The sequence below is a fragment of the Trachemys scripta genome, chromosome 4, assembly GCF_013100865.1.
Source record: "Trachemys scripta elegans isolate TJP31775 chromosome 4, CAS_Tse_1.0, whole genome shotgun sequence".
Lineage (NCBI taxonomy): Eukaryota > Metazoa > Chordata > Testudines > Emydidae > Trachemys > Trachemys scripta.
In genome coordinates, this window is record NC_048301.1 from 141,815,897 (window position 1) to 141,841,163 (window position 25,267).

Below are 25,267 nucleotides of genomic sequence, written 5' to 3' on the forward strand. Positions count from 1 at the left end.
CCCCCTGCTGGCCGCTCGTCACGCCTCGCCACCATTGCCCTGCTGGCCGCTCGTCACGCCTCCCCCCTGCCCCCTGCTGGCCGCTCGTCATGCCTCGCCGCCACCCCCTGCTGGCCGCTCGTCACGCCTCGCCACCATTGCCCTGCTGGCCGCTCGTCACGCCTCCCCCCTGCCCCCTGCTGGCCGCTCGTCATGCCTCGCCGCCACCCCCTGCTGGCCGCTCGTCACGCCTCGCCACCATTGCCCTGCTGGCCGCTCGTCACGCCTCCCCCCTGCCCCCTGCTGGCCGCTCGTCATGCCTCGCCGCCACCCCCTGCTGGCCGCTCGTCACGCCTCGCCACCATTGCCCTGCTGGCCGCTTATCACGCCGCTCCGCCACTCCCCGGCTGATTGTCAGTCGCCATCCACTGCCATCCACCGTTCAGCTGTGACCTGTACACATCAGTGTCTTAGGCCTTGTCTACACAGGCAAGTTACTGTGTTGAAACTTTCTTGCTCAGGGGTGTGAAAAAATCACCCCTCCCCCTGCACAGCAAGTTTCAGCGCTGTAAAGCACCAGTGTAGACAGGCTCCCAGTGCTGAAGAATCCTCTGCACAACCGTGACGGGCAGCAACTAGGACCCAGATGAGACCAAACTTGCCTGGCCACAGGGAAAGTCCGTCTGCGTGATCCAGATTGGTGAGCTTGGCATTGTAGGCTTAATGTGTATTCGGCTTGTAATTGTTAATAGAGGCTCAGGATATTACTGTGTGAGGCTCTTTCACTGGTGAAAGGCCCTGCACACCTGCAGAAGTAGTAGACACCCAGAGCCCTACGGATTGGGAAAGGGTGTGAGTACTTAAATTAACCAGGTTAGTTACACCCTGAGCCCTATGAATCAGGTAAGGGTAGGTGCTTTTCTCCTGGAGCCCTACGGATTGGGAAAGGGTGTGGGTACTTCAATTAACCAGGTTATACCTGGAGCCCTTATGTGTGCAGGTAACAATGGAGTAACAATGCAGCACACCGGGGAAACTGAGGCACACCTAGGGATCATACAAATATTACAAAAAATTCCCACTTTGTCCCACTTGGTCAGGGAAGTCAGTGCTGGGCCTGGCACGATGGGGACCTAGATTTCAGTCTGGGGGGGTGTGTGTCCTGCGTAGGGCCCACATGACAGGGGCCCAGCTATCGTTTGAAGTGCAGGGTCTGTGCAGGACCCTGCAGAACAGTGGTCTGGATCTCTGTCGGGAGGGGCTGTGCAGCACCTGGTGTGACGGGCGGCCCCCACGCTCTGCCAGCCCACAGCTAATACCGAGTTGTGGAGCTGGTGGGAGGCGGCGGCAGCGGCAGGACTGGCCCTAGCGGGAGGCGGCGCCAACTGCTGCAGGGCAGGTTGCGGCTGCTGCCGGGAGGAGACAGAATTTGCAAAACCGATTTATTGATGATTTTCAGAGCACAAGTCCCGAGATCAGAGCAGCTGTGGGGCCCTTCCCCGTCGGCTTCCCAGTCACCCCCGGGGTTGCTACAGAGCTGCAGGAAGGGCTGGATATAACCCCCCACCCTCCTCACTCCAGTAGTTCCCTTGTGCTTCCATCCCAACAGGAACGGCCCAGCAAGGACCAGACCTCAGCTACACTGAAATGGGCCAATGGTGGACGGCAGCTCTCAGCAGGCAGGGGACGGGACCGGAGGGAGATGAAGGACCACGAGTTTTTACTTTCGCTTTCCTGTGGATCAGAGCTGACACAGGAAAATGCTGGGCCCGGAGCCAGGAGCTGCTCCGCTGGAAGCACACAGCTGGGGTCAAGCCAAATCCACACATCACTCATGTGGGTGACTCCAGCTGGGCTCCAGGTGCCCGGAGGCCAGGGGGTGTTTGCTGCTGCGCTCCCCAGTGGCTGAGTGGGGCTGTCCCGACCCAGGACTCATGTGGGGCTCTGCTCTCAGCTGGCCGCGCTGCTGCTGCTGGTGCTGCCGTCCCCAGCGCATGGTAGGAGGGACCAAGGGATCCAGCGCGATGCCCAGCCACAGGGAACAGACCAGAGGGGGCGATCCTGCCACCGGCACAGCAGGGTTCGGAAATGCACCCGCTTGAAAGGGCACTGGAAGTGCCGGGCGTTGTGACCGCCCCAGGACTGAACAGTTTGGCCAACGCCTGTTTGCCGTATGGTGATAACACCGCAGCTGCTTCCTCTTCTCCAAAAAGAGGCATTTCTCGAACTGAAACAAAAACCCTCAGCGAAGGTTCAGCTCTTTCCAGCATGGAAAAGGAAAAAAACCCAGTTTCCAGTCCACAAATTGCTTAGATGGGAAATTTCTGCCCTGCCCCCTCACTGGCTGTCTTGCAGCTAGTCTGAGCTTGGAGCTGGGCAGGGATGACGGGTGCAAGGTGTTGTAAGAAGCCCCTTGTTTTGGGGTCTCAAGTGCAGGGGGGTCCAGCTGTGGGAGGAGTTTTGGGGGTGTCACCATTTCTCCCTTTCCTATTTCAACCCCGATACCCCAATGCTGAGGGCCCAGACCCCGTCCAAGGGTCCCGGGAACCTGCCCAGGGCTCCACCCTTGTGCCAACTGTCCCCTCTACAAATATTTCTATGGAGACGAGCCAAGGTTCCTCAGCCACGTCCAGGGCATCCAGTGACCAAAGGCAGAGACTGAAATAAAAACTGAGGTGGGAGCAGCCAGCCCGTCACTCTGTGCAGAGAGACGCAGAGAGCGAGGGAGGCAGAGGGAAACCATCAGAGACAAACGGGTTTGCGCTCGAGTCTGTTCCCCAGGGTGAATTGCAGCAGCAGAGCTGTGGTGGGGAAGGGGGGAGCCGAGGGCTGGGATAGCAGTGGACTGCGGGTCAGGAGTGAGAGGCTGTAGGGAGCAGGGACCCAGGGCTGGGATAACAGGGGGCAGATCTGTGAGGTGAAGAGCCCCGCAACCATTGACCCATTTTAGAGAAACTTTCCCCAAATCTTCGTCTGGAGGCAGACACCTGTCCTGGGAAATTTCAGCCCCAGCGGCTACAGTTTGGCAAAGTTATAGGCAACTGAAAACAAGGTCTTAAGATAGAACGTGTCGGTCAGCCGTGGCTGGTGGCATCTCTACCACCCTCACCGATAATGAGACAGAGAGAAAGCATATAGAGCTGGAGACAGAACTTTTAGGGGTACCCGGAAACAGGGATTGTTGAGAGGGGACATGGTTGGATAGCTGGACGGAGCATAGTCCATAGATAGATCTAACTAGTTAGCTAGGTGTTTATACCACACCCATCCTCACGCTGCCTTGCTAGGCCATTCCAGCTGTGAATGGCGGCTGGTTTCTGCTTAGCTATCTGGAGGGCAGGGTTTGAATTCAAGGTGATCTTGACACATTGGAGAATTGGTCTGAAATGAACGAGATAAAATTCCATAAAGACGAGGGCCAAGTGCCGCACTTAGGAAGGAGAAACCAAAGGCCCGGCCACAGACTGGGGTAGAAGTGGCGAGGTGGGCGTACGGCTGGAAAGGATCAGGAGCTACAGTGGATGATAAATGGAATATGAGTCAAGAATGTGATGCAGTTGCCAAAAACCCTATTGTCATTGTGTCTGTTTTTCCTAACTTTCTAGTGCTAACGTCCCCCATCACCTAAGCATTTTTGTCTGGGGCTAGTGTGGATCAGCTCCTGGAAACCACCAGCCTCCATCCTCACAAGCTCTGCCTGCCCGGGCCCTGCAATCCTCGCCCTGTGTGGGCTGGTTAGTGACAGGCAGCCCCTGACCCCCTGTGTTCCTGAGTGTCCCCCTGGAGCATCCAGCCCGGATCCACTGGACACGCACAGAACTCCCAGGTCCCCCAGGGACACGACGCAGCAGCTGGAACAATTTCAACACAGGATCCACACTGGGCTTCATAGCACAGCACGGAGCTACAGCTGTAGTGAAAGCAGGACTATGGCCATGGCTACACGACCGAATTAAGTCGACCAACTTACGTCAGCATCCAGCCACCGCAGTAATTGCATCACTTGTGCGTGGCTACACTCTGCTCCTTGTGTCAAGAGTGCGTGTCCTCACCAGCATCATTTGTATCGGTTGTACTGTCAGTGCGGGGCATTGTGGGAAGTCTCCTGAAAGCCAGGAACAGTTCACGTAAGCACTGAAGTATCTACACTGACACTGCGTTGACCGAACTACATCGCCCTTAACTCTACGCCACTCGCGGAGGCGGAGTTATTGTTGGCACAGCGTGGGGGGTGGGGGGGATTTACCCTGGCGGAAGCGAAATCTAAGGGTAGACCTTCCAGAGTGAGGTCGACTTGAGCTTCCTTGTGTCACCCTAACTCTGTAGTGTCAACCAGACCTATGTTTCTGAACAGAGCAGAGATTCAGAGGTTCAGGCAAATAATGTATAAGGGTCATGGAAAATGAACGGTTACACGTGTGAGCCCTGTGATCTGACCCCTGAGAGAGATGCAGGGGGGAGAGGTAACTGATCAGTCACTGTGATGGAACCTACTGGCAAGCAAAGGAAGTCGTCTGAGCATGTCCGTACATCATTTGCATAATAGCTGCAGCTAGTTTGGGGACATTGGGGTAAACTTGGACTAAGGTTAGTACTTGTGGCCCATATTTTTGAGCATCCCCTGCGGGCAACCCACACGGTATAGAACCAGGTGTGGGGGCACTCTGATGACATTGTTGTTGGCCAAGTCAGCGTGACAGCCCTGGATGGAGCTGGAAGGCAAAGATGGAAAGGCTTCACATCGTAGCAGGAATAACTCTTTGGGTGGTAGAGACATGGCTGGTACCTAAAACCCCTGACCCCCTTGTATCTCGAAGAGTTGAGCTAAGAGCTGGAACCGCAATTGCTGGGCAGGTGATAGAGCCCGAGAGCTGCTCATGGCCAGAGACCCTGATTTTCCTGAACTCCCAGAAACTCAAACTCTGAGGAGGAAGTTGGGGAGTGTCAGGGTTCCCTCCCGACTCTGAACTCTGGGGTACAGATGTGGGGACCCACATGAAAGACCCCCTAAGTTTATATTCTACCACCTTAGGTTAAAAACTTCCCGAAGGCACAAATTCCTTGTCCGTGGACAGTATTGCTGCCACCACCAAGTGATTTAAACAAACATTCAGGGAGGGGCCACTTGGAGCCCTAACTCCCCTCAAATTTCCCCCCAAGCGTCTCCCCCCCCCCGTTTCCTGGGGAGGCTTGAGAATAATATACCAACCAATAGGTTAACAAGGTGAGCACAGACCAGACCCTTGGGTTTTTAGGACACTAAAAACCAATCAGGTTCTTAAAAGAAGAACTTTATTATAAAGAAAAACGTAAAAGAAGCACCTCTGTAAAATCAGGATGAACGGTAATTTTACAGGGTAATGAAAAGATTTAAAACACAGAGGATTCCCCTCTAGACTCAACTTCAAAGTTACAAAACAAGAATAAACCTCCCTCTTGCATATGGAAAATTCATAAGCTAAAACAAAAAATGCATTTCCTTGCTATTACTTACAATTTCTGTAATTTTAGATGTATCATTTCAGTAGGAGCTGGATTACCTGCTTGGTCTCTCTCTTTGTCCCAAGAGAGAACACACAAAACAAGCCCAAACAAACCTTCCCCCACCCAGATTTGAAAGTATCTTCTTTTCCCATTGGTCCTTCTGGTCAGGTGCCAACTAGGTTAATGGAACTGATTAACCCCTTACAGGTAATTGATTCTGTGCCTCTGGCCTTGAGGGATTTAATGTTACTGCATACATGAAGGTTGTTACCCTTCCCTTTATATTTAGGACAAGGAGCCATGAGCTGAGGGTGGGGGACAGAACAAACTGCGTTCAGGGTCCCCTTTGTTTGGGACTGTGACTGATCCACCCTGAGGTACACAGCAGCGGAAGACGTTAAACTGTAAATATACGTCCCCAGTTCAACTCAGACTTTCTGTTTTCTTTCCGCCACCAACAAAGTTCATTCCTTCAACCCTCTGCGCTGGCGAGTGGGTACAGACTTGCCAGGCAAAGGCGCCCAGCGTGGTTACAGGTTCCCAGATGACTGGGGGGAGAGAGAGGAGTGGCTCGAGCTGGCCCTGGTAGCTGCCGATGCCGCTGACAGAAGGGTGGCACATAGACAGCAAAAGTGTCACATGCTTCCTAGAGTCCAAATGGAACAAGCTAAAGTAGGTTACCCCATCTAAACCAAGCTCCTTGCATCTCTGGCTAACATGGCTGGGCTCCCTCTTGCCAAATCATTGCCCCTTTGCTTCATGGGTGAAGGATACAAGGGCATTCGTTTACCTTCTCTTTCTATCCCCCAAAGGTTTGCCTTTATTCAGACTTGAAAATGTGTTCTCCATATGTACATATATGCGTAGCTCCTCACCTCACGACAGGGCCGACATTTCACACAGATGAGCTCCTGGGTTGCATTCGATGCATTACAAGACACTCTTTATGGCTAAATACCATGGCAGCGGTGTGTTAGGTGCAGCGAGTTTGTCAGGCCTGTTAGGTGTTGCTGACACAGGGCACTGAACCCTCTGCCAGCTGGGACCGATAGGCCTGTGTGTCACACAGTCATTGGAGGTTTTTAAGAGCGGGTTGGACCAATGTCCCGTCTTAGAATGTGTGGGCGACGACTCCCCCGCTCTGGAGTGGTTTGTGGCTGACATGGCTGGGCCACGCTACTGCCCTGTCACCCCATTCATCATCCCTAGATTGGGGGAGGGGCGCTGTTCAGATCAGGGGGGCCGTATCAGACAGATCCTCAGTGCCGTCCCCCTCCTCCCCTTGGCTGGCAGTGGCCTCGGCCCGGTTCATATCCTGCCGGGCGATGTTCCCACCAACTCCCCCTCCCACGCCCCCACCTACGCACATCCCGGTCACGGCGCCTGCCCCAACACCAATGGCCACCGCCTCAGCCACGCCGAGCGCCACAGCTTCAGCCACGCCGACCGCAGCGGCAATTCCCGCAGCAGCAGCTCCACCCACCGGTGCCAGGACCACTGTCCCCGCAGCAGCGCCCGCCGCAATGGCAGATGTCGTGAAGCGCTTCCTGTAGATCTCCAGGAAGGTCTCGGCCTCCCGCATCAGCTCCGCCTCCAGCTCCATCAGCAGGGCCTCTTTCTTCTGCGTCAGCTCCACCTCCAGCTCCATCCCCAGGACCTCTTTCTTTGGCAGCATGTGCGTCCGGCACCGCTCCAGCAACTGCTCACGCTGCTCTGCGAGCAGCTTTGCCATCTTGCCCGGCCACACCTTCAGGCATTTAATTGGGTTCTTGGTGTCCTGCAGTAGCAGCGAGAGGAGACAGCCAAGAGTATTAGATGTGGCAAGTGCTGCATAGACCCTGACCACGATCCGGGCCCTCGTTGTACAAACACCCCCCAACTGAGTTCGGGGCTCCCATCGTGCCATGCAATGTACAGATCTCACAACTCAAATTGGACCCCCCATCGTGCCAGCTGCTACACAGACCAATCCCCCAAGTGACACTGGGGCCCCAGTTGTGCCCGGTGCTGCACACCCCTCACCCCATGACTGAGATTGGGCCTCCATGATGCCGGGTGAGGCACAGTTCTCTGGACTGAGATCGGGGCAGCCATCATGCCAAGTGCTGCCCAGAGCCCCCAAAACTGAGTTGGGACCCCCCAGTGTTGGGACTGGAGTCTCTCTTCTCTTCGGCCACCCTGGGAGCTGGAAATGTGAACTCCCATCTCATCCCCAAAGCCCATAGCCCGGGGGGCTGCCCGGGATGGTTCCCTGAGGTTCCCCTGGTGGGAGGCACAGCCCTCCCTGCCCAGATTCACCTTCTCCTTCAGAAAGGCAGTGTGGTCTCGGCAGGCTCTGTCCATTTCACTCTTGTTGGTGGCATGACACTGGTAGCGCCTTCTGTAGGTCTCCAGGAAGGTCTTGGCCTCCCGAGTCAGCTCTTCCTCTAGCGCCGTCAGCAGGGTCTCCGCCGGCTCCTTCATCTCCTCCCGGCACCGCCCCAGCAGTGACCTGCGCTGCTCCACCAACTGCTTCACCATTGCGCCTGGATCCACCTTCAGACAGTCGACCACGCGCTGGGACAGGCCGTCCTGCGTTGTGTGGGGGAGGAAGGAGAGAGTAGGGGGTCCAATATGTTAGAAGAGACGGGTGTGCGACCCCATCTCACCAATGGATCCTCTGGCTACAGCACAGCAACTTCCCCCCACCCTCCTGACTGAGATCAGGGCCACTGCTGTGCCGGGGTTGGAGTCTCCCATCTCCACAGTCGCCTAAAAGCTGATATGAGGTCTCCTCTCCTTCCACAAAGCCCGTAGCACATGGGGTTGGCTGTGATGTTTCCCTGGGTTCCCCTGGCTGGGGGCACAGCGACACCCCCAAACTCACCTTCTCCTTCAGAAAGAAAGCGTGGTCTGCGTGGGCTCTGTCCAGGACTCTCTGGTTGTGGAAGGTGATGGCCATCTGTGCAGGGAGGACAAGGCTGGGGTGAGCACAGCTTCCACCACATCAACCTCACGTAACAGAGTGATGCCATTGGCCAGTGTGGCAGCCACTTGGGGCTTCTGGTACCACCACTTTTCAATTTGATCCCCACAGCAGCCCAGCCTCAGCTCCCTTCCCCGCCCCGACCTGCACTTTGCACTTGTGGCGCTTTCCTGTAGCCGAGGACTTTGGAAACCCCTGTCCCAGCCGGGCTCAGCCCGAGGCTAGTGCCCAAAAGCATGTCAGTGACATCGGCTCTCATAGGTCTGGTGGTATTTGTTTTTTTTTTATTGATCTCCAGGAGGCAGGTGAATCTCAGCTCTTGTTTGGGGGTGGAGGCTGGGAGGAGCAACGACTCTGGAATAGTCTCTGCTGTGGAGCTATTGTGGAGTAGTTATTCTGTTATAGGTAGGCCGCTCGATTCCCCCCATGCAGAGAAGCTCCCTGTATCCAGTTCTCCTCAGGTGATCTGATGCTGACGCCCAAGAGAACTTGACAGACCATGTTTAAGGGTCTGTCTACGCTGAGTCCAGCCCTGCTGTGTGGGAAGGTGACACAACTGTGACTTCAAGGGCTCGGTCCGGGCTGTGCTGCGATGCTGCCCGGCTGGCAGATCAGACCAAAGGAGCCAGGGCAGAAGATCTGCTCAGCCGGCCCAATTCCCAGCTCCCCAGAGGCCCCGTGACGCCAGGTGGAAAAGTCTGTGCTGCTGGCCAGAGCACAGGGGGTCAGCTGGGGGGCATGACCGGAGAACGCTGTGCTGTGGCTATGCCCCATTCCCTAGAGGGGCCAGCGAACAGAGCCCCCGAATCTACCTTATCCTGCCCCCTTCCCCTGCCACTGCATGTGCTCCCATGATGTACCAGGGCCATGATACATGCACCAAGAGAGGAGATGCTGGTGCATCATGGGAAATCTGGTTCATGGGATGCCTGATTCTCCTCTATACCCCCAGTACTCAGTTCAGACTACACCTCCCATGGTGCCCTGCAGCTCTGATGCACCGCACCCTCACCCAGAAAGGATACCTGGCGCTTGATGGGAGATGTAGTTTGGTTGCCCTAATCTCCCATTCTCCTCTGTAGGCTGGTCTCATGGGAGGTGCAGTGCAAGCAGTGAGACCAACCCATAGAGGAGAATGGGGAGGATGAGGAGCCCGAGCTACAATCCCCATGATGCAGCAGCAGGGACTCTCCTCTTGGGGAGAGGAGTGGTGGTGTCCAGTACCTGCAGTGCATCATGGGATGTGTAGTCCAACCAGATGCCCAACCCGTAGAGGAGAATAGAGATGAGGTGGACGAAGATTTCTTCCAGCAACTAACGGAAGTTACTAGAACACAGGCCCTGGTTCTCATGGGAGACATCAATCACCCTGATATCTGCTGGAAGAGCAATACAGTGGTGCACAGACAATCCAGGAAGTGTTTGGAAAGTGTAGGGGACAATTTCCTGGTGCAAGTGCTGGAGGAACCAACTGGGGTAGAGCTCTTCTTGACCTGCTGCTCACAAACCATGAAGAATTAGTAGGGGAAGCAAAAGTGGATGGGAACCTGGGCGGCAGTGACCATGAGATGGTCGAGTTCAGGATCCTGACACAAGGAAGAAAGGAGAGCAGCAGAATACGGACCCTGGACTTCAGAACAGCAGACTTTGGCTCCCGCAGGGAACAGATGGGCAGGATCCCCTGGGAGAATAACATGAGGGGAAAGGAGTCCAGGAGAGCTGGCTGTATTCTAAAGAATCCTTATTGAGGTTGCAGGAACAAATCATCCCGATGTGTAGAAAGAATAGTAAATATGGCAGGCGACCAGCTTGGCTAAACAGTGAAATCCTTGCTGATCTTAAACGCAAAAAAGCAGCCTACAAGAAGTGGAAGATTGGACAAATGACCAGGAGGAGTATAAAAATATTGCTCAGGCATGCAGGAGTGAAATCAGGAAGGTCAAATCACACTTGGAGTTGCAGCGAGCAAGGGATGTTAAGAGTAACAAGAAGGGTTTCTTCAGGTGTGTTAGCAACAAGAAGAAAGTCAAGGAAAGTGTGGGCCCCTTACTGAATGAGGGAGGCAACCTAGTGACAGAGGATGTGGAAAAACTAATGTATTCAATGCTTTTTTTGCCTCTGTCTTCACGAACAAGGTCAGCTCCCAGACTACTGCCCTGGGCAGCACAGCATGGGGAGGAGGTGACCAGCCCTCTGTGGAGAAAGAAGTGGTTCGGGACTATTTTGAAAAACTGGACGAGCACAAGTCCATGGGGCCGGATGCGCTGCATCCGAGGGTGCTAATGGAGTTGGTGGCTGTGATTGCAGAGCCATTAGCCATTATCTTTGAAAACTCCTGGCGATCGGGGGAGGTCCCGGATGACTGGAAAAAGGCTAATGTAGTGCCCATCTTTAAAAAAGGGAAGAAGGAGGATCCGGGGAACAACAGGCCAGTCAGCCTCACCTCAGTCCCTGGAAAAATCATGGAGCGGGTCCTCAAGGAATCAATTCTGAAGCACTTAGAGGAGAGGAAAGTGATCAGGAACAGTCAGCATGGATTCACGAAGGGGAAGTCATGCCTGACTAACCTAATTGCCTTCAATGAGGAGATAACTGGCTCTGTGGATGAGGGGAAAGCAGTGGATGTGTTATTCCTCGACTTCAGCAAAGCTTTTGATATGCTCTCCCACTGTATTCTTGTCAGCAAGTTAAAGAAGTATGGGCTGGATGAATGGACTATAAGGTGGATAGAAAGCTGGCTAGATCGTCGGGCTCAACGAGTACTGATCAATGGCTCCATTTCTAATTGGCAGCCAGTATCAAGTAGAGTGCCCCAAGGGTCGGTCCGGGGGTCGGTTTTGTTCAATATCTTCATTAATGATCTGAAGATGGTGTTGACTGCACTCTCAGCAAGTTTGCAGAGTGGGAGGAGTGGTAGATACGCTGGAGGGTAGGGATAGGATACAGAGGGACCTAGACAAATTAGAGGATTGGGCCAAAAGAAATCTGATGAGGTTCAACAAGGACAAGTGCAGAGTCCTGCACTTAGGACGGAAGAATCCCATTCACTGCTACAGACTAGGGACCGAGTGGCTAGGCAGTATTTCTGCAGAAAAGGACCTAAGGGTTACAGTGGACGGGAAGCTGGATATGAGTCGACAGTGTGCTCTTGTTGCCAAGAAGGCTAACGGCATTTTGGGCTGTATAAGTAGGGGCATTGCCAGCAGATCGAGGGACGTGATCATTCCCCTCTATTCGGCATTGGTGAGGCCTCATCTGCAGTACTGTGTCCAGTTTTGGGCCCCACACTACAAGAAGGATGTGGAAAAATTGGAAAGAGTCCAGCGGAGGGCAACAAAAATGATTAGGGGCCTGGAACATGTGACTTTTGAGAAGAGGCTGAGGGAACTGGGATTGTTTAGTCTGCAGAAGAGAAGAATGAGGGGGGATTTGATAGCTGCTTTCAACTACCTGAAAGGGGGTTCCAAAGAGGATGGAGCTCGGCTGTTCTCAGTGGTGGCAGATGACAGAACAAGGAGCAATGGTCTCAAGTTGCAGTGGGGGAGGTCTAGGTTGGATATTAGGAAACACTATTTCACTAGGAGGGTGGTGAAGAACTGGAATGGGTTCCCTAGGGAGGTGGTGGAATCTCCTTCCGTAGAGGTTTTTAAGGCCTGGCTTGACAAAGCCCTGGCTGGGATGATTTTGTTGGGATTGGTCCTGCTTTGAGCAGGGGGTTGGACTAGATACCTCCTGAGGTCCCTTCCAACCCTGATCTTCTATGATTCTATGAGCTTGAGGCACAAGCACTACAATTCCCAGGAGCTGTCGCATGTAGCGGGGGGGTTTACCCCGCTCCTGCCTGAAGAGGATAAAGCCGCCTGGGAGAGGGCTGCAGCGGGGGAGAGCTGGGCTGATTAAGGAAGCAGCCACAGCTGTGGCATCTCAATCAGGGCCCAGCTGGCCCTTATAAGGGGGCAGTGGGTCAGGAGCTAACAGAGACTCTCTCTAGCCTTTCGACAGAGAAGGACCTGGCTTCCTGGGAAGCTGAGGAGGGTACCTAGGGAAGAGCAGTGCTGGGGAAGGGCAAAGGGAGCTGGGGAGCTCCAGCCTGGTAAACCCCCAGCTGCAGGCCTTACTAAGGGCCTACAAAAAGGTACTGGGGGCTGCAGAGGTGCAGCCTCGGTCTTAGGCAAAGGCAGCAGGTCTAAACCCCCTTTGGCTTTCACACTGCCCCAGGGAAGGGGGGCTCGTTGATGACTGGCAGTGGCCATAGACTGAGGCAAGGTGGGGGTAGAGGGTTGGGGTTTCCCTGGGGAGGGGAGACCCAGAGACTGCGGGATACTGCAGAGGGCAGACCCCCTGAGCAAAGGGCACTGGGGTCTGGGAGGGACACGGGCCAGCGGCAAGCGGGACACCGGCCTGCAGAGGGCGCTCCGGAGCTGGAAATAGAGCTAATTCCTATGAACCAGCAGGAGGCGCCGCAGGGGTGAGTCCCGCCCCGTTACACCACACAAGGGATATTTGGGGGTTTTGCAGGAAACTCCAAGTTTTCTGCAGGAAAAACACCCCCATTTTCAGACCTGCTCTTAAAAACTCCTCTCATTGAAACACCAAAAGGAGTTGCCTGGGGATAAACAGGATTTGGGGCTATGGGTCTCAAGGATTGGAGACGTGTCTGTAGGCGAGATGAACACTCTAGCACCAGCTGCCCTCCAGGCTAGTGAAATTCTTCTAACCCTGAGTCCAAGAAAATAAGATTTCAGCCAGACTCTTTCCCAGTCCCCTCCAGCAGCATGGACCCAGTCCCCAACATTGCCCCAGCCCTGGTATGGACGGGAGAGGGAGACACCCCATGATCAGGTCAGAGACAAAGACGGTACCTGACAGGGAGAGGAGAAACCGGAGCGATGTTTCTTCATCACATCAGATAAATTCTGCAAAGGAACCAAAAGAAATCATCACATCACAGACTCCACAGGGCTTAGAAAGGCTGTGAACATGGGGAGGGCTCGCCTGGCGCTGAGATGCAGCCACCTCTGGGGTGGGGCAGCTGGGAAATTGGGGGTATTGGGGTCATCACTGACTGCAAGGAGAGAGCATCCCCTTCCTGCTCCCTCCAGCACAGCTGGCCGGTCCCCACCTTTATCTTGGCAGCGAGCTGTGTCCCGGTGAGCAGCTTCCCATGCCGGTCCGTCCGGATGTGTTGACCGGCCGAGCTCACCAGGGTGGTGATGTAGTCCCTCAGGCTCTCCCGGAAATTCTCACCCATGTCTGCAAAGGGGCGAGAGATGGACAATGGTAGGGGATTATAGGGCCTATCTGATCCCCCTTCTCTCTACCTTCCACGTGTAGGCATGATCAGTGCCCCAGTCGCATTGTTCTGCACATGGCAGGGGGCTCAGAGCCACTGTCCTGGGACCGTTACCTCTCAGCCTTCCCTCGCTTCCACTCACGATCCGCTCGCCAGGGGAGGGCATCAGGTAACAGCAGCTGCTGCTTCTGCTCAGCGCTTCCAGGGTCTTGGGGTGTTTGCAAGGGGACGTCTCCATCAGCATCTGCCGGAGCCGGGGGAAATCGTTACATTGACACACAAACACCTGTTAACATCAGCCCGACCTGCTGGGCAGTCAGAGAGGGGCTGGAGGGGCCCAGCCTCGTTTGTGGTAGGCATTGGAAGGGATGCAGTGAATGAGGTAGGGGATGGCAGGAAGAGACAGGAGTGAGTCCAGGTCTCAACCTCCCCCACCCTGTTCCCCGTCTATCCAGATGTCTTGTCCCAGCCTGCTCCTCTCCCTCCCCCTGGTCTGGCTTTTCTCCCCTCCACACTGCAATCAAGCAGCTTCCTTCTCCACCCCACCTGGGCTCATTGAGAGCGTGGGAGACAGGACATCCCCTCTCAGGTCTGGTGCCTGGCCTGGAGCAGCAAGTGCGGGGGAAGTCCAGCTTTGCTACTGCAACCCCCGGCTGGAGCACACTGGGTCGCTCTGTGGGGATGGAGCACGCTCAGTCTGGGCACCATGTGGAGCTGTGAGGGGCTGGAGCATGGTCAGTGTGGACAGATTCTGGCATCTCTCTGACACACTGGCCACCCCACCCCCCGCCAAATGTACAGTCCTTACTCCAAAGTAGGGAGGGCTGGGGGGGGGGCTAGAGATATTAAAAAAAGGAACATCAGAATTTTCTTTCAATATTGCTAAACAATGTGTATTTCTTTAGCCTCATTCTCAGAAACAGCTGGAGGAAGCACAAATCCAGCTGGAGGCAGAGAACAAGCATGGAAAATTTCAGCCCAAACATTTAAAGTTTGGCAAAGTTATAAGCAACTTTAAAGGGGTCTTATAATGGGGTTTGTCAGGAAACCTTCATAAAGGGTGGGGCTACCAGCCCCCTGGAGGGGAAAGGCCCCGTGTCCCATTCCTCATCCCCTGAGCCAGCCAGTCCCCAACACTGGGTCTGGATCGCAGCTGGCACCCCCCAGAGGGGACAGACCCTAGGTCCCATTCCCCCCACCCAACCAAGCCCCACAGTCACCTGTCTGATGTATCTCAGATGCTGCTCCCCACCCTGGGCTCCGAGGACCCTGGGGATATTCGAATCTCGCACCAGCAGGTCTAGATGCTGCAGGGGAGACAGGTGGGAAGTGGGGGTCACTGAGGGTAGAGGAGGCTGGGACGGGGAGAAGGACAGTGTCTGCTGGGGTGACCTCGACCCCTCGGGAGTGGGGCAGTTGGTGCATAGGGCAGGAGCATTCTGTGGAGTGGGGGAGGGGTGCAATGTGGGGATACATGGGGCAGGGCGGGTGACTGGAGGGGAAGCCGACTCACCTGAATGGGCTCCAGTCCGTAGGCCCCCCCCCACCACTTCGGCCACCTGCACAAACATCTGTGGAGAGGGAAGAGGGACGGGGTGAGTCTGGGACCTGGGAGGTGTTTAGTCTGGGGGGAGATGATCCTGCCTGTGAACAGAAAGGGGCCTGATCACCCCCCACCCCCAAATTGGAGCTTTTCCCTCTGCCCAGGGCCGAGAGCGAGGCCCAGCTAGCGTGAAACGAATTGTGCAATGGACAGGGAGGATTTCAGCGGGGCAGAGAGAAAGAGGCTGCACCCGGGCATGGGACGGGGAGGGAGGCCGTGGGACACAGGGGTCTGGTTGCGGGGATGGATAACTGTCAGTGCACACCCCTCCTCTGTCCAGTTTCAAGGTTTTCTCCTTCTCTCCAGGGTGCTCCACAGAGGTGTGGAGGGGAAGCGGGGTGGGGGGGGCAGTGATCGAAATTTGGGGTCCTTGTACTGAGGGGTCCCACTCCACAAACACCCCATTGCCTCAGGCTGACGGACGCTACCAACTTTCTTTGCACAGCACCAGGGGTCAAGGCTCTGCTCACGCCTTGAACAGTCTGGTGATGTGGCATTTCCCTGAGCTCTGCCTAGGCCTCCCTATCTCTGTGTGAACCAGGTTTTTGCCAATGACAGAACCCAGGGCAGCGAGAGCAGATAAAACCCTCCCAAGCCGACCTGTGCCCGGCACAGAGAATCCCCCCGGGGTGCGGTACAGGGTCCGGACACGCCGTATGCCGTAGGCGGCAGTGACGTCACTAAGGGGCTTGAACCGGTGGGGCTGGGGCTGGGTAAGAGCCTGGAGAGAGGAGCAGAGCAGAGCAGGGGGCAGAGCGACCGCCCCAGGCCCTGGCCCCAGCAGCTTCCCACCGACGCTGACTCCAGAGAACCCACATGACCGTGGGAGAGTCAGTTTCTCTCTCTCAGCCTCAGTTTCCCCACAGGAGCTATGGGGAGGGATAATAACCCTGTGGGGCTAACGGGAGAACCTGGCCTGGCCACGTTCAGTGTCGCGCTGCCCGGCCTCACCTCCAGGTATTCGAGATCCGGGTCCTTCAGCCGACGGCCAACGTTCAGTATCTGCAAATAACCAGGAGACAGACAGAGCTACAGCAACGGGCAGTGACGGCCGCCCCAGACCACTTCCCAGCCACGGCACCCGCCCCGAGCACAGTGCCCCCCAGTGCCGCATGGGGCATCGCGGGCAGCCCTGAGTGCCAGGGGAGAGCGCCCCCTGCTGTGCCCCACCCCGCTCCCTGCAGCACTGCGCCCCCTGGGGAACCTCCCAACCTGGTAGGAGCTGAGCAGCATGGACATGGCAGAGAGTTTGATGCTGGTCTCCTTGTTGCTTTTAAGGTCCATGGATCCCTCGGTGTCGACCAGCAGCACGGCCACCTGGGGGCCAAGAGTGAGAGCCCCAGGTCAGCTCCCGGCTTTGTCCAGCCACCTACGGCCCCTCAGCCCCCAGAACCTGCCCCCTGCTCCACCCCCATGGCACCTGGCATCTCATTCTCGCCTTCCCCAGAAATCCCCCAGTGTTAGCTCCTTACTTCTGTCTCTTCTCCGTTCCCCCTGTTCTCTCTCCACTGGTTCCCCTGGGGCCTCCTTCCCCACGTCTCTGTCCATCCCTCCCTGTTTCCCCCACTCCCTCTGTTCCCAATTCTCTACCCTGTTCCCCTTTCTCTTCTCCCAGCCCCCCATGGCCTCCTCCCTGTTCTCTATGCACCCCCAATGCCACCACTCACCTTCCCGCCCTCAGTGGGGACCCAGAAGGGCTGACTCCACGCCCACACACCGTGGGTGACTGGCTGCATGTCGGCGCGCCACTCGAACCCCTCCAGGAGCTCGTCCTCCCGGCCCATCCATGACCCGTCCCTCACATCCTGCCGGGAAGGAACATGCGGGGGTGGGGGAGGTCAGTGCAGGGTGGCGGAGGAGAGTGACTGGTCCCCCCCTCCTACCCCAGACTGCAAACCCTGGGAGGGGACAGGGGTTAATTGTACTAGTGTGGGGCGGGGAGGATACATGGTGACGGGTGTACTCGTAATCTGATAGACAAACAGACCTACTGCTGTCTAGACAGAGAGACAGACACTCTGTGTTCCAGACAGGCAGACAGACACCTTAGGGTCCAGCCATGGCCCGAGCTAACTGGACATGTTTGGGGGCGGGATGCTCACAGACACGTGTGCAGCTCTGAGCCCTCCAGCAGGGGGCAGGATGGGGCTGTTCACACCCAGCTCACTCCTGCTCCCGTTCACACTCACCGGGCTCCGGAGCCGGCGCAGCAGGTAGTTCAGCAGGAAGGATTTACCCAGGCGTTGCTCCCCGATGATGGACACCAGGCAGACGGGGGCGTCCCCCACCCCGCTCCAGGCAGTGGCTCAGAGCCTCCTTGTCCAGGGTCAGGCCCCCTTCCTCATCCAGACGCACCAGCTGCACCGGGCGCCCCATCTCCGGTGGAGCCCCCGGCCCCTGCTGCAGGAAGAGAGCAGGGTCAGACCTCCGACCCCACCCACCAAGTGAGCCTGTCCCATGGCCCCGTGATCAGAGCCCTGTGCCCCATTCCCACCCTCCCAAGCCAGCCAGCCCCCCTGCCCTGGGGCTGGATCAGAGCCAGAACTCTCTGGAGGGGAAAGCCCCTAGATTCTTGCTGGAACACATCAAGGGAGACTGCGCCAGGCTGGGGAAGACCCTTAAAGAAATGGAGGCTCAGGGGATCTTCAGTGGGAGGAGGAGAGTGAAGGGGAGACAAGATGCTGATGATCACCAGGTGGCTCAGGCAGTGGGGCTAAGGAGGCCTTGGGGATGTTCGACCACTGGGAGGCGCTCACGGACAGCTGACTGGTCTCATGGGATGGAAGCCACCTGAACAGGGTGCGGGATAGACTTCCGGGATGGAGGTTGGCACAGCTGATAAAAAGGGCATTAAACTAGGAACCCTGGGAGATGCTCTTGGAATCTCCAGGCCCGATTCTCACACTGAGCGGGAGGCAAATCAAGTAGGACAGGGCACAGCAGTGGAGAAAGGAACGACAGAGGGCGGGAGAATGGATGACAAGAGGAACAATAGTGCCATGAGCACCGACACTAACAGTCAGGTGGCCGATACTGGCAGTAAAACGACTGTAGCTACCGGGGTGAGAAATCTGAGCAAAGCCAAGTGGAATCAGTAAGATGGCTGATCAGCAACGCCAGGAGCCGGGTGACAAAATGGAGGAAGTAGAACTACGGGTGTGGGACGGGAAACCAGAGATTATCGGGAGAACAGAACCATGGGGCAGTACAGCCATGGCTGGATTACAGGAAAGAAAGGAAAAGGGCAAAGGTTGTGGAGTAGCATTGTGTGTTCATGACGAGGTGGAGTGGAAAGAAATGAGAAGGGCTGGAATGGGTAAAACAGAATCTGTTTGGGTCATAATCACTGTGGGGAAGAAAACTACCAGAGGCTCCCCTGGGATAGTTCTTGGGGTCTGCTACAGACCCACGGGTCCGGTTTGGGTGTGGATAGAGACCCCTTTAATAGATTGAATGAAATAATTACCACTTGGAATTGTGTGATCATGAGAGACTTTAGTTTTCCAGACAGAGATTGGGGGAGAAGTGCTACTAATAATGGTAGGGCCCGGATATTCCTGGATGTGACAGCCGACAGATTTCTTCACCAAATAGTCACCGAACCAACAAGCGGTGATGCCAGTTTAGATTTAGCATTGGTAAGTAGCGAGGACCTCACTGAAGAACTGGCTGTAGAGAACAGCCTTGGTTTGAGTGACCATGAGCTAATTCAGTTTAACTAAATGGAAGGATAAACCAACACAGGTCGGCAGCTGCTGGTCCTGGATTTCAAACAGGCAAACAGCAAAAAATTAAGGGAATTAGGGAGGGAAGTGACCCGGCCTGCAAAGCTGAAGGATCTGAATATGGAGGGGGCTTGTCAAAGATGCAGGAACTCTCTGGAGTCTGCGTCCAGGAAAAAGCCAGTAGGGAGGGGTTGCTGACCAAACTGGATGAACAAGGATCTCAAAGAGGTGATTAAGAGAAAGCAGAAAGCCTACAAGGAATGGAAAATGGGAGGAATCCGTATAGGGATAAAGTGAGAACTGCCAAAAGCCAAGCAGAATTGAGCTTGCAAAAAAAATTAAAACCAACAGGAAAAAGTTCTTCAGCCTTATAAAGAAAAAAAAAAAAAAAACCAAGGAAAGAAGAAGTGGGACCGCTGAGCTCTGAGGATGGGGTGGAGATAAAAGCTACAGGCTGCATGGGCCAACACCTGAAGATATAGGCAGGGACTCTGTTAGCAGGAAAAGGAGCAGGTTGACCCAGAGGCGGATATGAGTACAGGCTTCTTTATTGCGATACTTGTTCCCGTCGACCAAATTGTCGAGTAAGCGCTGGATTAGTTACAGCACACTCTTTATCTAAGTTAGTGTGTAAACGCCTACATCCGTTACAACCCCCCAAACCCTTATTGAGTAATAGAAACACCCATCCTGTTAGTGTACCCACCCCTATCTATTAGTCACAGCATTACCCATGTCACACAGACATTTTTATCTTGGAAATACAGTTCTTTGCAACAATCTGTTGCTACAAATGTCCCTAGTCAGCGGTTCTCAGGGGAGGGAGGAAGGGGCCACGAGCCAGGGCTTGTTTATGTAGCTGGGAAAGGAAGAGAGGGGAGAGAACATTTCTTTTACCTTCTCTCACACGAAGGGCATTCATTTGACAGCTACATTTCTCCTGCAGCTGCAGGCCTTAACAATTCTCACAAGCAACAGGGAAGGGGAAAATATGGCAACTTGTTTATTAAACAAAGAAACACTGCCTGCTTATGCCTTTGTCCCCTAATGCCATGTCAGCACAGCAGCAACTTCCCAGGTCTTTACTTAACCCGAACGTACCCCAAGAGCCTCTGTTTTCAATAAACGTAAAGAGAAGCTTGTGGCAAGATGGCTAATGAGAACAAGAATACGGGAGTAGAAATTGTCCCTGAATGTCCCTGAAATGGAAGCCAGATTCAAACAGCTTAATGGGACCAAACTGGGGGGGCCTGGATCATCTCCATCCACGAATATTAAAGAAACTGGCACATGAAATTGCAAGCCCAATAGCAAGGATTTGTCATTAAGCTGTAAAAGTCAGGGGTCATATCTCAGGTCCTACCAAATTCATGGCCATGGTCACGGATTATGAAATCTGGTCCCCCCCTCTTTGTAATCTGATCTGTTGTGTGCTTTTACCCTAAACTATACAGATTTCATGGGGAAAACAGCATTTCTCAAATTGAGGGTCCTGACCCATAAGGGAGTTGGGGGGGGGGTCGCAATTTTATTTTAGGGGGGTCACAGTATTGCCACCCTGAATTCTGCACTGCCTTCAGAGCTGGGCAGCTGGAGAGCGGCAGCTGGTGGCCGGGCACCCAGCTCTGAAGGTAGCGCCCTCCCAGCAGCAGAACAGCAGTAGGGGTGGCAATACTGTACCCTGACATCTTTCCTTCTGCGCTGCTGCTGGCACCGGCTCTGCCTTCAGAGCTGGGCTCCTGGCCAGCAGCCGCCGCTCTCCAGCCACCCAGCTCTGAAGCTTCACGGCTGAGCTTGATAAGTTTATGGAGGGGATGGGATGACGAGACTGCCTACCATGGCACGTAGCCGATCTGTAACTGCTAGCAGCAAATATCTCCAATGGCTGGAGATGGGACATTAGATGGGGAGGGCTGTGAGTTACTACAGAGAATTCTTTCCCAGGGGTCTGGCTGGTGGGTCTCACCCACATGCTGAGGGTCTAATTGATCGACATATTTGGGGTCAGGAAGGAATCCCGCCCCGGTCGGATGGGCAGAGACCTGGGGGGTTTCGCCTTCCCCTGCAGCATGGGGCACAGGTCACTTGCCGGTTTGAACTAGTGTAAACGGTGGATTCTCTGTAACTTGAAGTCTTTAAACCAGGGGTGGGCAAACTACAGCCCGCAGGCCACATCCGGCCCATCAGGGCTTTGGATCCATCCCAGGGGATTGCCACCCCCATGGCGCTGTGGGGCTAAGGCAGGCTCCCTGCCTGCCCTGGCCCCGCGCTGCTCCCAGAAGCGGCTGGCACCATGTCCCTGCGTGCTGCTGCCACCCCAGAGCTGCTCAAGGTAAGCAGCGCTGGGCCGGAGACGGCACCCCAACCTGCCTGTACCCCACACCCCAACCTCCTGCCCTGAGCTCCCGTCACACACCGCACCCCTCCTGCGCCCCAACTCCCTGCCCTGAGCCCCCGTCGCACACTGCACCCCTCCTGCGCCCCAACTCCCTGCCCTGAGCCCCCGTCGCACACCGCACCCCTCCTGCGCCCCAACTCCCTGCCCTGAGACCCCTGCCACACCCCTCCTGAACCCCAACCCCCTGCCCTGAGCCCCCTGCCTCACTCCGCACCCCTCCCTGCACCCCACTCCCTGGCCCTTAGACCCCTCCCGCACTCCGCACCCCCTCTTGCACCCCAACTCCTTGCCCTGAGCCCCTTCCTGCACACCACCCCCCCTCCCACACATCACACTCCCTGTCACATCCCAGCCCCCTGCCCCAGCCCTACATTCTTGTCCCAGCATGCAATTTCATCACCCAGATGTGGCCCTCGGGCCATAAAGTTTGCCCACCCCTGCTTTAAACCATGATGTGAAGATGTCAGTAACTCAGCCAGAGGTTTGGGGTCTATTACAAGAGCGGGTGGGGGAGGTTCTGTGGCCTGCGATGTGCAGGAGGTCAGACTAGATGATCATGATGGTCCCTCCTGGCTGACCAGTCTGAGTCTGTGTGTCCCATTCCCCACCCCCTGAGCCAGCCAGTCCCCACTCTGGGGCTAGATCAGGGCTGGCGCCCTCTAAAGGGGACAGGCCCCGTGTCCCATTCCCTGCTCCCCTGAGCCAGGCAGTCCCTGCCCTGGAGCTGGATTGGGCCCAGCATCCCCTACAGGAGAAAGCTCCTTTTCCCCTTATCTGGCCCATCTGGTCTCACCGGCTCCGGCTCTTCCCGCAAGAGCTCGGTGAATTTCTCCACCAGGCTTTTGACACGTGTGTCTGGGATCATCCTGCCCCCGGAGCAGGGAGCTCGGCACTCCGGGCAGCGGCGCCCTTGGGCTGAGACCTTGCTCCAGTGAATGGAGAGGCAGCCCCGGCAGAAGTTGTGGCCACACTCGATGGAGACGGGATCATTCAAGACGTCCAAGCAGATGGAGCAGGTGACGTCCTCCCGGAGTTGCTCCATCCCTCTGATCCTGCAGGCTTGGGGAAATCCACTGGGTCAGGAGCTGGCACATGGGAACACCAGGGCTGACATGCTAGAGCAAGGGGGCTGGGAACCAGGACTCCCGGGCTCCAATGTTAATTTTCACCACTTTGCTCGTAAGTTTCCATTCACTGCTGTGAGCTGGGCCATTCCCATTTTTGGGCAGAGCTGGCAAATGCCTCTCTGCTTGTGGGGTTTTGGGTTGCCTGGGGGTCTGGGAGCACAGCCCCCTGAACTCCGATGGGGATGACAAGCCGTTCCCGCCCCCTGAGCTCACCCCACTAGAAACACCCGACCTGCCACGACATGGACTCAGCCGTGGGGTGAGACTCTCAGAGCCCCCTGGGCGTCTGCCAGCCTAGCCAGCCAAGGGGCCTCGGAAACGCCTGCTGCTTTTGCTCCTGTCGTTATTAAATGGGGGCTGCCAGGGGCATCCTGAATCCCCCTCCCCAGCTCACAGGGTGCCAGGGCTCCTGGAAAAGCAGAAGTGGCAGAGCAAACCGCACCCCCAGGCGGTAGCCGCAGGCAGGGGGAGGGGATTGAAGGAAGGTCACTGGAAAGGATCTGGGCACCGAGCCCAGCAGCCCTGATGGCCAGAGTCAGCCCTGCTCTGCCACGTGGTGAGTTTTGGAGCGTCCTGCCGCTGAGATACCCTCAGCCCTGGACCTTAGCTCTGCCGGTGCCTAACCGTGGGGTTGGGCCCTGGGATCTGAGGTTCACACGAGACAGAAAGTTGTGTCAGGGGCTTTGGGACAGGAAGTGGCTCCCGCCCTGAAAATCGGACGGCTTCCTGGAGATAAAGGGGTTTTCATCAGGTGGAGGAGGGTGGGGCAGATTTTGGGGACCCCCAGCAGTGGGAAGAACTCAGGCATCCTGGCTCCCACACCTCCCCCGCTCTAACCCACCAGACCCTACTCCCTTCCCAGAGCTGGGAGAGAACCCAGGAGTCCTGAGCCCCAGGATGTGGGCCCTGTCCCACAGGGGCCCCTGAGCAGTGGGATGGGGCTTATGCTCTTGTGATGCAGTCTATATGATTTTATAAAAATATGCTAATGAGGGTGAATATAATGTAATTGGACTATGCTTCATGCAAAACGTCTCTTGTAAGGTATCATTACAAAGCTTATCATCTACTGAGTGTGGTCATCTTATTTGTATAAATTTATCACTCTTGTATCTGAAACTAGAAATATAAAATATAACTCTGAGGGCCTATTGTAATTATGCAAAGTGTGGGCCATTAATTGTGGTTTGGAATCTTGATGACTCCCATTAACCAGGACCATTGTCTGTAGATGGCTGTGTTTCACTTGTAAGTCTTCCTGTATACCTGTGTGCTGGCAAGTGGGTAATGAAGTTCTACAGTGACGTGTGATCATGTCACTGGAACTGGAATCCATCTTTAACCTGGTGCTTTTCCATTGAGAAGGAGGAGGTGGGAACCCAGAGAGGGACAAAGGATTCCCACCTTATGCAAAAGATATATAAGTGGGTGGAGCAGAGAAAAGGGGGAGCCATCATGAAAAATCCCCTAGCTACCACCTGAGCTGGAACAGGGGCTGTACCAGGGGAAACAACTGTGCCCAGACTAACAAGGCATCCAGTCTGTGAAAGAAACTTATTGAAACATCTCTGATGGTGAGATTTTATCTCTATTCAGTTTTATTACTGTACTAGGCATAGATTTGCGTGTTTTATTCTATTTTGCTTGGCAATTCACTTTGTTCTGTCTGTTACTACTTGGAACCACTTAAATCCTACTTTCTGTATTTAATAAGATCACCTTTTACTTATTAATTAATGCGGAATTGTTTTTAATACCTGGCGGCGGGGGAGGGGGGGGGGAACGACAGCTGTGCATATCTCTCTATCAGTGCTATAGACGGTGAACAATTTATAAGCTTTATACAGGGTAAAATGGATTTATTTGGGGTTTGGACCCCACTGGGAGTTGGGCATCTGAGTGTCAAAGACAGGCACACTTCTTAAATTGCTTTCAGTTAAGTCTGCAGCTTTGGGGCACGTGGTTCAGACCCTGGGTCCGTGTTGGAGCAGACGGGCGTGTCTGGCTCAGCAAGACACGGTGCTGGAGTCCTGAGCTGGCAGGGAAAGCAGGGGCAGATGTAGTCTTGGCACATTAGGGGGTTTCTGTGATCCAACCCGTCACAGCCCTTATATGGTTACAAGTGGCCCCCACGGGGGAGGAGCCGCCCCTCCAGCCCCCCAGCAGAGGCGCCAGCATGTGGCCGAGCTGTGACTTCTGCTATTTTCAGGGCCTTGGTTGGCAGGTGCCCAGGGGGGCTGCAGGGGATGGATGGGGGAGAAGAAGGAGGGGCTCTCGGGGGGGCAGAGAATTGGATGGGGCTGCAGAGGTCGGGGAGGGGGACGTGGTGTGGGGGTGTTTGTCCCCCAGTGTCTGGGTCCGAGTACATGGTGTCCTGGGATCACCCCCTTCAATGAGCCCTGACCTCTCGCCCTGCCAACTGCCCCCCAGGCCCCAGAGACGCTGGCTGGTGCATGAGGCAGGAAATACGCCCAGCCCCAGCCTCCCCCATCCCCTATTCCCTCCACTTGGGGAAACATTGCCCCCCCACAGGGAACATCCCGACCGTGCCCCCCCCCCCACCCAGTCCCAGCTCCCCTCCCCCCCGAGGACACACAGACACAGGGCAGCTGGGAGAACCACACAGCCCCTCTCCCCTGCTCTGGACGTTTCCATGACTCAGCTGATTCGAAGCTGCGCCCATCGGACCCCCC

General features: G+C 55.5%; 1 protein-coding gene across 1 annotated transcript; it reads right to left on the minus strand.

Annotated features, from left to right (window-relative positions):
- Positions 1-5,416: 5,416 nt before the first annotated feature.
- Positions 5,417-22,550, minus strand: LOC117876610 (RING finger protein 112-like). Its single transcript, XM_034768862.1, is given in 15 exon segments — positions 5,417-7,240; positions 7,762-8,034; positions 8,330-8,404; positions 13,291-13,344; positions 13,551-13,681; positions 13,836-13,965; positions 14,610-14,665; positions 14,942-15,028; positions 15,235-15,292; positions 16,276-16,326; positions 16,537-16,641; positions 16,992-17,129; positions 17,514-17,595; positions 17,597-17,724; positions 22,241-22,550. Coding segments are annotated over 15 exon segments (2,166 nt in total). The 5' UTR covers positions 22,490-22,550; the 3' UTR covers positions 5,417-6,691.
- Positions 22,551-25,267: the final 2,717 nt, after the last annotated feature.